The sequence below is a fragment of the Oreochromis niloticus genome, linkage group LG17, assembly GCF_001858045.2.
Source record: "Oreochromis niloticus isolate F11D_XX linkage group LG17, O_niloticus_UMD_NMBU, whole genome shotgun sequence".
NCBI lineage: Eukaryota > Metazoa > Chordata > Actinopteri > Cichliformes > Cichlidae > Oreochromis > Oreochromis niloticus.
Genome location: NC_031981.2, coordinates 24,930,270 through 24,944,137, shown reverse-complemented (window position 1 = coordinate 24,944,137; position 13,868 = coordinate 24,930,270). Strand labels below are relative to the sequence as shown.

General features: G+C 37.8%; 1 protein-coding gene across 4 annotated transcripts in view; it reads left to right on the top strand.

Moving 5' to 3' along the window:
- The window catches only part of pik3r3b (phosphoinositide-3-kinase, regulatory subunit 3b (gamma)), a 181,292-nt gene that overhangs the window by 86,954 nt on the left and 80,470 nt on the right, over positions 1-13,868 (top strand). For all 4 annotated transcript variants that reach the window (XM_025899495.1, XM_025899497.1, XM_025899496.1 and 1 more), the window contains 2 exons: positions 1,109-1,301; positions 2,675-2,760. In XM_025899495.1, the coding sequence (XP_025755280.1) occupies positions 1,109-1,301; positions 2,675-2,760 (279 nt within the window). The remainder of the gene's footprint in view (positions 1-1,108; positions 1,302-2,674; positions 2,761-13,868) is intronic.

Sequence of the window (13,868 nt, the reverse complement as noted above, 5' to 3'; positions counted from 1 at the left end):
TATTTTGCATGAGCTGTCAATGTCCTTGCAGGAAATTCCCACCCACCACCACCACACGAGAAATATCAGTTGTAATTCAGCAGGTGTGAGTATAGTAGGTCACACACACAGACAGACATGCTTTACAAAGCTAAAACAACTCGAGGTAAAACTGACCCCAGAGGAGTGTCGATGTATGCAAAATGTGTATAGCTCATTGAAAACATTTCATCATAAAAATGTTGCACTTACTCAGCTGCCCCCATCACATAAGGAAAAGTCATGAAATAGGAAGCCAAAACAAAAAAGTTAACTATTAATTTTTGAATGATAATCATCGAATGGGGTCAAATTTACCCCATGCAATGCTTTACACTCAGCTGTGAATAGCTCCAGTGCAAGCTGGAGGCCACCACCTGATGAAGCCAACAGAACCACATAATCAGGAAAAAGCAGAGACAAGATTTTGAGACCACCCAAGTGGAAGCTTTCTGCCGCTTGGTAACATTATGAACAGAATCAGTGACAAAGGGCATGGCTGAATGCTGTCAAAGCTCTGCCGGAGGTGGGAGTTGAAGATCTGACCGACTAGGGCCTCTGCCAGGCATTCCCAGCACACCCTTACTATAGATTTAGGCACATCCAGACAGTCCATTCAGACAATGAACATTCAGTGTCATTTTCTAAATAAAAACAGGAAAACTGAAGCAGTGGCTTTTATCTATTGTTGGTAATTATAAGGCTCAGAAGGTAGAGCTCGTTATCCATTGATCAAAAGGTTGGTGACTCCTCGAGTCATCATGTTGCAGTGTTTGGGGCAAGCCCAGAATTGCCCCAGTCAAGCTCTTTACATGAGTATTTAAGCCCTGTAGTATTTCTTTGACATTGTTGGTGAATATGTATTGTAATATGAAACATTTTGCTCTATAAAAATAAGAAAGCACTGCAGTCTGTTTACAACAAAGGCAAGACCTGATGCTACGGTATATCTGTAATAGTTGAAATATAGTGTAAGTACTATGTATTGTCTACTGTCAAAATGAACATAGGCTGAAAAAAGACATTTGATGAATCATTGTTATACCTAGTTTAATGCTCCAAAGAATTCAGGTGTTGTGTTTGTTTTCAGAGAGTCAGAGTGTGGAGGAGTGTGGGAATAGGCTGAAGAGGATCCTTGAGTCTCCCAGCATCCCTCAAGTGAACCACCAGCTCCTGGTCCACCTCACTGGACACCTGAATCGAATCAGCCAGCAGAGTCAAGCCTACCCCCGGCTGCTAGGACAGGCCTTCACTGACATTATCTTCAAGCACCCTTCTCTTAGGTACAGATATAAAAACTGTCAGCACCTTCAACACTTTCCTCTTGGAAATATCCACGCAAACAGGAAAGCAATGCTGTTGTCTCTGTCTCGTGAGCCCTATGTCATCATTGGTAATGACCTATACCTTAACTCTATGTTTTTGAAGAAAACTAAAAAGCACTGTTTTGCATAAAAAAGTAAATGTAGTTCATGATGTACTTTCAGGTACAATTTCAATTGTGCTGTGTAGAAGTCAGGTTGATACACAGCTGACAGCCCCATTTGACAGCTGTTAGAATTCTTATTATGGCAAGAACCAACCAGCTAAGTAAAGAGAAACGACAGTCTATCATTACTTTAAGAACTGAAGGTCAGTCAGTCCGGAAAATTGCTATAACTTTGAATTTGTCCCCAAGTGCAGTCTCAAAAACCATCAAGTGCCACGACACACCTCTGCATCAATTGTTCAGAGGGGACTGTGTGAATCTGGCCTTTATGGTCAAATAGCTGCTAAGAAACCACTACTAAGGAAAAGCAACAAGCAGAGGAGATTTGTTTGGGCCAAGATTATTTGTATTAGCCAAGCTCAAATAAAAACTTGACAAGATTACCTTCATCCAACTAAAACAGCTGATACTTTTATATAAAAACAAATGCTCTTGCTAATAGGAAACCAATTGTGATATTTGGCTCAGCTTCGACATCAACATCCTGGAGAGAAAGAGCTGGGAGAATGGCATTTAACAAGGCTTCCGAAATCGTTTTGCTCATCTGTGACCTGCTTACGCTCATCTGTGACTGTTTTCCCAGAATTTACCAAGGAATTTCTTCTCCTGGCATTGTGTACTGTGGAGATATACTGGATTTGGGGAGGGCAGTCAGTGAGTCAGCGAGTCAGAAATGAGGGTTGTTTGTGTAGCATGGTCAGGCAAGTTACCTTTGACGTGAACAACGGGTGGAAAAAGACTGGGGTGGTATTTCACATTGTGCCATGTTATTTGCACCAGATGCCATAATAGCTCATTTCACGTGTATGGAATCTCTGATTAATCCTAAATTGTTCTGCGGTCTGTAAGCATTTAAACAATTACACATCTTTTCTTGTCTGAGCGTTACCAGAATGTGCTAGATACTAAACAAAATATGGGGTAAGGCATCATTTAGTATTTTTCTTGATGTGAACAAGACCAAAATAAATAAATGTTTCTCATATTTTTGTCTGAATCTCTTTCCTCTGTATCAATTCACTGACCTGTTCAATAAACAGCAAAAACATTTCTTAAAGGAGAATGAAAAAAAATATTTCTACTTGTCTGTCTGCCTATCTATCCGTTTACTTAGTTCAAAGGTGTCCTTTACTACAATTTATGTTCACTTTGGTGCTTTGTTTACAGTGCAGATGTAAATCCAGAGCATCACATCAGGATTTTGGAGGCTCTCATCACAACTGCAGGTCTAATGGAGATGCAAGCAGCGCCAGGTAGGAAAATAACTATGGAGATGCACAAAATATTTTTTTTTCTTTTGCTTCAATAATACATTCACTGCACTGATGCATTCTTTCAATATTTTATTTAATAATTTTAAAATGTTCTTACACATGTATATTTGGATTAAAAATAAATTTAATTATAAATGAGCAATCGTAGCTTATCAGCAATTTTGCTGCTCAGGGACAAGGCTTTTTTGTTATTCCTGTTGTTGTTACATATTTCAGACCTTAAAGGTATTAAACAAAGGTAACCTGAGTAAATACAAAGTGCAGCTTTTAAATGATGATTTAATTTGCCAAGAGAAAAATGTTTACCTGCCCCTATTTGAAAAAAGTATCTTGAATTAATTGTGATTGACCACATTTTTTAAAAGCTGAGTTGAATTTCACTAGCCACACTCAAATCTGACTGATGTCAGGCCTGCTGATTCAACAAATCTTTATGATAAAAATTACAATGTACAGCTACATAAAAAAGTCACAGTCAAATATTATGTCTCAATAGTGACATATTAGATGAAATTACTACAATCAAATTCTAACCTATAAAAATACTTTGCTGTCACATTGATGCACTCCATTTGGAGTCCATTCATACATTGCAGTCAACATTTGAATTCTTGGCCCAAGGATAAAGAACATTAGCTTTGGGGTCTGCCGTTCAATTATTCAGGTTTGGCAGTTGATAGTGTTCCTCTGCACTTTCTTTGAGCTCCTCAGTCATTTAACAAGTTAAGGTGCATGTTTTGCTTTTTCAGTGGCAGAGCAAGGTGATAGCGTATCTGACAGAGCATCTCTTTGTTTGATGTGTACAAAGAAAAAGAGAGACAGAGAGAGGCAGGCTGAAACAGGGAGCTCAGACTCATGTGTGAGCATTTTTCTCACCCATTACCTCCACTAGTAGCCTTCAAATAGCATCAGTGGAGGTCAAAGGTTAGCACTGTGCCTGTTGGCTGTGTGTTAAGACCTTTACATAACTGTGTGTGTGTGTGTGTATGTATGAAGTCTGAATTTATGACTGTTTCTCTGCTACCTGAGTGCTGTGGCTCACCATCTCTGCTCAGTGTGACTGGTATCTGTACATGTGGGTTCATCCTACAGTTGCATGTGAAACCTTAGTCTCGTCCAGCTTGTGTGTCGGCTAGCATGCTAAAATAATGTGAAGGAGGAAAAAAAAGGAGAATTGTAAACACCCATATAAAGCCATTCACATTCTGGCCCTCTCACTGTGCTTTTGTTATGAGACATTTTCCTTCTCAGGCATGCCCACAACTTGAATGTAATATACACAAAACACACTTTAAATGCACACACATGTTCTCTGTGTGGGCTGTCTGTTGTCATTTACTTGGCTGGTTGTGCATCGCATCGGGGTTTGAAATGGACTCTTCAGAGAGTTTATCACAGCGACAGCTGGTGTTACCATGGTGCTTCCTTTGGTCCCATTTAAAGGAAAATTCTGGTTTATTGCATGTTGGGTCTTGGCCATCATGTTTCCAGCTTAAGTTGGGTGCACGTTATGTGATGCATAGGTTCAATGTTGCCTGTTATATTAGGCTGGGGCCAACATTTGGGTTGTGGCACAACATTTCTGCCAGTGTATTACAAACTCAGGTTTAAGCAACAAAGTTGTTATCTTTTTTTATTTAAATTTTTTTTTATCAAAAAGCCAAAGCTGTAAAATTAGTTAACATGTTTTATTATTTATTCCTGCCATTAGTAATTTTACTCATATAAAAACTCATAAAAAAACTATGAGGACATTCAGCACAGAAAAACAAGGTAATATTAGAATTTCACTGAGTGCCACGACCCTTCTGTGTGATTCTTGGCTGCACTGTGACATTTGGAGTGGGTTTAAATTTGATTTGGTAGGAGCATAACAAGTTATGAGGGCTCATTAATGCTGGACAGAAAAAAAGCCAAATATTTTAACCACTGTGTACTTGAGGCTTTGTTACTTTTCATAGTATGAGGATACAATTTTGCCTGTGTATTTTCTTGATCATGTGTCTATACAGTTCTAGACAAACTGTCCCAGCTCTCTCACTATATAATAAATCAATGTATTGTGGAGGAGTCAGATTGAGTTTATATTTATATATTTTTTCAGTTAAATATATATGGAATGACCCTATATACTGCTTTACCTGTTTAACAGATATCGTCAACTTATGTCAACTAATTATGGATTACAATAAGTTAGACCATTCTTTGCCATATGTCAATGATGCAGAAGATAAGAATGGGGATGCTGTAACTACCCCAAAACCTGGTGCTCCAGTCTGTATGCCAAATATCCTTAGGCAAGATTCTAACCCCAAGTTGTTCTTCAATGCATCAGCTGCCATATGTATGTGTGTGAATCTGTAGAAAAAGTGTTTGTATGAATGATGAATGAGGCAAGTTGTATAAAGTACTTTGAGTGCTCAGGTAGAGTAAAAAAAAGCGCAGTATAAGAACTAGTCCATTTACCATTTGCCAATTACCATTTAAAGCATTGTCGGGTGCTCTTTCACTGGTGAGAGCACTGGTATAGACCGTACGATTGGAAATAAACAGGTGTCTCTCTCACTGTCATCATCCACTGTATTTGTAAAGATAAACGCAGACCAGCACAGTCTGTGGCTCACAGTTAGCATTATGATGGATTAATAGTACTAAATTCATTTGACTGCAACATTTTTAGCTAATAATTTAGCCACTTTGACAAAATTAGGTCTGCTTAACAGGTTCAAAGTTGTTACAAAAGCTGTCAGGCTGCTCTTTTGTGGAACCAGGTCGCAGTTTCTATGCAGACATGTTCTAGTTTTAAAATGTAAAACTTATAGCTTATACTTAAAGCTTATAGTTAGGTCTGTAATAGGTACAGTAATACAATAATAAGAATCTGAAGCACACATTATTTATATTTCTATAGGCTCAGACTCTTGTATGACTTCCAGTGAAACACTGTTCACTCTCCAGGTGATTATATACCACTGCTTCATGTCATCTTGTGTCTTCTCTCTTCCATAGCTTGTGTTCTCTCCTTTCTATGCTCTGAATTTCTCTATTCTTTCTCCTCATCTCCCAGATGGGGGAGCCTTGAATGTTCTGTCAGAGACGTCTTTGTGTTAAAAAGGAGTTTTTCTTTCCCGCCATTGCCTAGTGTTTGCTCATAGGAGACTGACTGATTGTTGGGTTTTCTCCGGAATACTGTAGGTTTTTACCTTGCAGTAAAAAGCACATTGAGGTAACTGTTGTTGTGATTTTGCACTTTTTGCACACAAACCGTGTAGTAAGATATTTTAAATTTATGTAAGCGCTAGTTTGGTGCAGACTTTCCTGAGAGTTCTATTTGGATTCTGCATATTGAAAGCTAAAGGAACTTTGAAACATGGTGCTCTTTGGCTGCTAATATGTGAACAATAAACCTATTCTCTCTGTGTATAGACACACACTGTAATTGAGCATACATTTACAGTTCACTGTAAAGTCATGTCCTGACTGTAACCCACGAGGAGGAAAGTGCAAGCTTAACATCCAACATAATCCTGCTATACAGGGTCAGCTGCAGGGCACACAGACACACACATACTGCAGATGCACAAACCTAAATACAAACACATGCTAGTGTAGTGTGTGAATTTCTGTAGGCCATCATGGTTGTATAATGTGATTAAGGTCAAACGAATGCTCAGCTTTTAGCTGCTGTATTTATTAGTATTTTGCATGTTTCTGTTTGTGGGTCTGTGTCCAGCTCAGTAGCACACAATTACATGGCTCGACTAATGACACACACACACACACACACACACACAGTTAAAGTCATCCATCCAGTCCATCCATTTTTTTTTCATTTTGCTGTCATGACAAGTTTATTTAAAATGAAGTTTGGACTATGAGGTTACGATGAGACTCAATTTGTAATATTTTGTAACCCAGTCTGTTATTAAAGCATGCATTGAGGACTTGTTAGGGTTTCTCATAGTCTGTTTCTATTTGTGCTGATAACGCCTTGTGTTTTAACTGCTTTGTGACAAATAAATAATAATCAGTGTAATCAGCTGCCAGTCAAGTAAGTCATTCGTCCAGTGATACACTTCAAGTCCAGTGTGTACATCACTTTGTAGGTGATAGTTGGTCACTAGTTAACATTCAAGGCTCCATTTGGATAGCTAACCAGTATATTAGCTTCTAGCACCAAAAGGTTAATATAAATTTAGCTAATACACTTGGCTAACCGCCCCACAGTGTTATTAATTACATGAATGATGACATTTTTTTACAGTTTACCTATATAGTTGGAAACTATGTTACTCTAAACTGTATAAATAGTATACATCATGTATTTATTGCATTGTTTTATTTCAGCATGTTTGCTTTCTTCACCATTGCACCATAAATATGGTATACATGTTATTGTCTGTGTCATGCTGTCTGTGTGCTGTCATGTTATCAGTATTTTATGTTGTCTACTCTGTTATGTACACTGAGAGCAAAGCAATAGCTGGAGCCCAGGTCCTTGTATGTGTACACATAGTTGGTCAATAAAGCCGAATCTGATTCTGAACAAACCTTCTGTATTTGTTCTTCAGTCTTCAGAGTTATTAAAAAATGTACCTTTGACCCCACTATTTCATTCAGGCTTCCCTCAGAGTATAGTCAGTACATATTTAAAAGTTAATATTCAGGGATGTCCTCTTCCCGACAGCACAGCACTCTCCCTCAGCCCCGTACAGTTTTATCCTTAGGCTCAATCTCTATTAGAAGATTATCTTATAATGCCCATCATCCAGCACACTGCTCCCTGGTTGAGTCATTTTATGATGTATTCTGGAAGGAAGCTCACCCATGGTTAATGTCCAAATTTTGCAGTAATGTGCTCATGTAAAGCTTGAATTAACATCAAATAACCCTCGGCTACCATGTTTATCCCTTCATATGTAATTCTAAGGATCATGAGATCATGGAAACTACAGTTCCTGCCATGTACCACACTTCACTTACTCTGTTCACTTTCTTCTCTCTTTTTCCATTGTCTTGTAAAAGTATGTTTCATTCCTGGCCTTGAAAAGAAAAAAAATCAGTTGACTTTGTACAGTTTTGAGCTTTGTAACCCTTCGTCTTTTACAGTGTTTTGCACTCATCCTCATAAACATGTAGTTCAGCTCCATTAGAAAAGCTCATAGTGGTTCTTCCCTAGTTAACTTTTCTTTCTCAAAAAGATAACTTGGTAATAGTAATGAGATATTTGTAATATCTTGTAATATGATCACACTCATTTTTTTATTGTGTAAATTTGTGTTTCTACGTTAAATGCAAATAAAACTGAATAAAATTAATCAATGATGTTTTGTTACACATTAGAAACAACGGTCTTGTGTGATGTTTTTGGAATTTACTGGATCCACTGATTTATTAAATGAAGATTTTTTTAACTTAACTTTTAATTACTGTTAATGTTGTGACAAAGAGTGTTAGAAAGTATCCTCATTATCTTGCCACAAGATATCTTTAGGGTTTTATTTTCATTAAGTGCTACGTTACATACACTACAATCCTTTCTTCATTAACAAATATTTGACTAGTAAGAAACAGTTTTATACAGTACAGTTAAAGCAAAGTTGACAGTGTAGAAGATAACATATTACTAATGCAATGTCTAATTTAATGGTTCCCTAACTTTACTAATTACATCATAACTACTAATGAAACTGGATGCTGTATTTATACAGTTTAGTTGTACAGTTACCGTATGCTGATTCTCATGTAAGTTCTTCTGTTATTTGGATAAATGCTTAGATTTTTAAAGATACTTTTTAATGCCTTATTGTTTGGTTAAAAGAACTCAGACATCAAGGTACTCTTCCCAGTACAGAATTAAAGAGTAATATGGAAGACCCCTAAAAATGTCCAAGAATTTAGCAGTAATTGTATGACACAGTTTATGGTCAAATTATTTTATTCTCCTCGTAATCCATCAATAATCCATTGAACTTCTGGCCTAAAGTTCAAATGATGCACATAACTACATGGTAAAATAAAAACGAAACATCTGATTCTCCCATGTAGCAATTAAAAAAGGCTTGTTTTTGCCTCAGCTGGGTGAGACGGCATGTGATTGCACTCACTCAGGGGCATGTGCATGTGATGGACTGTGCCAGCTACCCTTCAAGCACGCATGTAATTTCTACCAGCTGTGTGTGACATATTTGCTGCGCTGAAGGGCAAATGTGATGTAAAGAATATGAGACGGGGATGGATGGGTGAGCTGAAGCCAGCCGTGAATACCAATGTGCTTCTTCTTGTCCATGTCTCTGTCTGCCACCACCTATACTACCACGCTGTCTTTCGAGCTCTCTTTGTTCCCCTTCTGTTCTTTCTCGCTGACATCACCTGAAGGAGCCCGAGGCAGTTTGAGCAGCAGTGTTATCACTTCTCTAAAATATGGATTCAAGCACTGATGGATCACTCTGTGTCAAATTAAAGTGGAAAAATACTTTCTGTAAAATAGCAGCAGAATGTCTGAACATTTTAAAAGTTGTGTGTGGGGGGGTTAACAGGCTAACGGTGCCATACATTGGTGGATAAAAATCCAGGCATGGCAGACCATCAAAGCTGCTCATCTGGTACCAACACGCTTCCACCTATAATGACAAAACTAAAGGTAGAGTACACCCTGAACACATCACCAGTCAAATGATTTTGTTTAAACATAAGAAAAGAAGGTGCAGGACACCCACATGACTCTGCTTCTGATGGTCATACTAAAATGTTTTGCCAATTTATGTTTTTGGGAAGATTGTTCAGCTTCAGATTTGCACAGAGTACAATTAAGGTCAAGGTTGCTTTTGTTGTCCTTTCTTTTAAATACTATTAAGGAAAAATAAGGCTTGGATAGAAGAAACAGAAGAAACTGCATTAAGACTTGTAATTGTCCAACAAATACTTTATAGTTTTCCCACGCTGATGAGTCAATTAGATATCTTATATGAATATTTTCACATAACCACTAGAGGCCTCTTAATTTTAAAATGTTACAGCCACCAACAGTTGCAAGTTTGGCCAAAAAATCATAAATATGGAGCCATAGAGGTATGCTTAGTTAACTTTTTGTTTCAGCTAACTCATCAGCTAAGGTCATTGTTTCAATACTGCATATTTAATTTTAGTGTTAGCTAAGTTTGGCTAATGTTTTCTTCAGAGGTAATGTAGTATAATTGCTTTCTACATGTCAGCTTGACAGCAGATTTTATTCTCGAGAATCTAGTTGCCTGTATACTTTGTAGTCATACTGAGAATCTGCACCTGTTTCTCCATGTGTTGGATAAGTTGGAGTCTTTGGTCTTTTGGTTTTTTTTAATCAAATGGTATTGTTGGTAGACCTGTGCAGGGTGTACCCTGCATCTCGCCCTGTGCTAGCTGGGATAGCCACCCCTCGCGACCCTGACAAGGATAAGCGGAAGAGAATGCATGGATGGATGGATGGTACTGTTTCACAGACCCAGGTTTCTGAGTAACACATTTTTTTCTTTTAATTCCCAAATACTGGATACAATAAAAATTCAATATTTCAATATTCAGATAATAATCTCACTTACCCTAAAGTAACCTAGTACATGAGAGGAAACTATGAGAAACTATGGCCAGCATAAAGTATAAAGTATAAAGAAATAATCATCACCAGTGGCACTATACTCACTCGGTCTTGAAGACCTTTGTCATCTCTGAAAATGCAGCCTATGTCGTCCTTTGTCCTTTCATGCTTCCACACTTTCTATCTAACATTCACACTCTGAGAGCAACTTGGAGTTAGTATATTTCCCAAGAATATTTGGCATGCATACTGGAGCAGCCAGGGATTGCATCATATAGATGAAATTATACAAGCCTAAAACAACAGCGAGAGCAAGGAGCTCACACACCAGTTGATCTGCAGCTCACAGAGTCCTGATCTCAGCATCACAGTCAGACTGGGAACAGCAGTAACAAATACTCTACATCACCATAGCGAACAATCAGCAGGATCAAGAAGAGTAGATGCTGTTTTAATGGTGGTCTCATGGAATTCATTGATTTATGAATCCACACTTACTTTCAAAAACATGTATTAACACAACCTTGAGTTTTTTTCTCCTTTTTTCTGTTGTTTGTTTCTTAGTATTCCATACAGGACATTTTTTTAGAGGTTGCCTTTTCAGCCTCGAGCTCCTAGCCTGCTGTGTTTCATGTGGTTTACAGAGTAGGCGAGTTATGGTACGAAACTTTAACACCCAATCTGTTGTAAGGCACCATCCTAGCCTGCGGTGCACCACTTGCTCAACCACACCAAAAGTTACAGAGCACCATTATGATATTAAACCCCTTATATCACTTGAAGGTCAAGGGCACTTTAAATGAAATCTGTGAAACCTGCCTGATATTATAAGGCCTGGGATGGATAAAAGTGGGAGAGAAGGAGAAAGATTCATTTCTCTCCTTGGTTCCCTATAAAGAAACAATCTCTACTTGTCCTTTTATGCTGGGAGGTTTATGGGTGACCAGGGAGTTGTAATTGGTGGCAGACAGCGCTTTAAGGCAGCAGAACCACAGGTGTCGATAATCTGCTGGATCTCACGACACACATATAGAGCCACACATGTGTACTTTAGATTCACATGTACACAGCCAGACCATATGGCTTGATGTGCTTGTGGTGCCTTAGAGGGATTAAGTGTAATGACTTTTGCATTGTCAGTGGAATGCTAAAAAAATATATGTCTCTCATTTTCTTTGTCTTACGCATTGGTGATGAAATAAATGGAACATTGTCTCTAGGAACAGGTTTGTGCCAACATACAAAACCAGTACAGCTCCAATCAGCTATGTTTATCAAGCATTACATATACCAGTCTGTGGCACTTTTTAAAATTCTTCATTCTGTATTTTGTGGAGATTCAAACTAATCTCCACTTTGGTGACTGTCAAGTTAAATATGGACATACGTTCAGCATGACACATGAAAGAAATGCAAACAGAGAACGTAACATTATATTTGCAGGGTGATGATAAACATGAAAATCACTTGAGAAATCTTTTCTTTAACAGATAGATGACATGCAGATGTTAATATTTCTGTGATGATGTGTGTGAAGTTTCATTCAGACTTCAGCGTGTGAAAAAAGCATAAAGCATTTTAATCATTATACATTCTTATAGTGAAACAGGGACACAGCAGATGTCATTATCTCTCATACAATATTCTTTTCCTTCACATGTATGTATTCTTATACAACTGGGTAAATACATAATTTTAAATATGAGAATTGTTTGTAATACTTGGATGAAAATGCTTTGCAATGAGCGACAGCCTGAAGCGATCACCAGATACTGTGCTTCTTCTGTTTAGATGCTTATAGGGCATTACAGCCCAGTTGCTGTTTATTTGTGATCTTTCTGCACTTAGGGTCTGAAAAGCATGCTCTGCTGGAGTGAGCTCATTGATTGATTTAAGCACTGAAGAATATCCCATTTCTTTGCCTTGAGACTCTTGGGTTGCTTTTGCACTTTGCTTTGGGTCATTATCCATTTGCACTGTGTATAGAATATTTGTACAGTCTTGTACACTTCCAACTTCATTCTGCTTCTTCTACCAGCAGTCACATCATCAGTAATCACGTGGCCCAATTCCACTTTGAGCCATACATGCCCCATAACACTGACTGAATGATGCTTCAGAACTACCGCTCCACACTCCCCTCCCATCATTCTGGTTTTATCCATCCAAAGAATTTTTCCAAAATTGGGAAGGCTCTTTTAAATATTTTGTGCCATAGTCTAATCAATCTTTCCTAATGTTAAATATAAGTGGGTTTCAACTTGTTGAACCTTAAACCTTCTCTATTTACATCCGTGAAGGTTTATTTTGATTGTAGACCTTGACAATGATACAACTGCCTCCCAGCGTGTTCTTGACATGATTAGATATTGTAAAGTTTTCTTTCCTTACCATTTTAAACAATTCTATCATCCATTTCAGTTGTATTTTTTTGCGTTGGGGTGTTGATATTGATATTGTTGATAACTTGTAAATATCTTTTTAGCACTCGTATTCATATTTATAGTAAAAAGCTATATAAAATACAAATTCATTACTGCGAATCAACTTCTGTCTACTTCATTTGTCATTAAATAACAAATGAACAACAAAGTCACAAAACTGCTTGTCAGTCAACCGTCCAGTTAATTTCAAGTATCTGTATAAAAATTCCTTTCAAAATTCATATTCTGATTAATTTAAAATTTACCATATTTTTCAGACCATAAGGTGCACTGGATTACAAGGCGCACATTAAGCGAAGCAAAACGGTCTGATAAGTCAAACTTTACTCAGCTCATTCTTCTTGCTTCCTCCACTTCCGTACCATTGATTCATTAATGTTGAATTCTCTCGCAGCTGCTCTATTCCCATGTTGTTGCAGTATATTACGGCTAACCTCGTATTGTGGATGGATTATCTCAGTTGTTCTCCTGACCGAAGTTTGGTCCATTTACAGCATCCTGCCATGTGATTGCATTTGTCCCTAACCATCAGGAACCCTCACGTTAACTTTTATCGAGTGGAAAAAAGTTGGCATTCATCCTCCAGCTTCACTGTGTTTATGTTATGCTAACATAGCTGTGTTGCTAGCGATGACGTAGCACAACATTATATACCAGCTAGCCCAACTTCAGTAACCCTACAAAAGTCACTGCTGTTTAGTTTTCTGTCTTTATTTATGTTTTATTTATTCATGTTTAGGTGGAAATTAGCGAGCTAAATTCCTGCTAACTTCTAACTCCGTAAAATTTAATAAATTCTGTTTTCATGGATGCCTGTATCTTAAACTTAATTGTTATGCCTGGTAAAGCAGCAACGCTGATCATTTTATTAAAGATAAAACAATTTAGACAGTTTTTAACTCTCAGTGATGCTGCAGTGTTCGTTTGACTTTGGGGCCTGAACCAGACAGAGTTTTGGACCCAGATTATTCCGTGAGGCTCCAGACTACAGTAGCCTTAATGCTCTGACAATCCATCAAGCGGTGCGGCTTCGTAGCTTATCAAAGTCATACTAAAACATTTTTTGACAG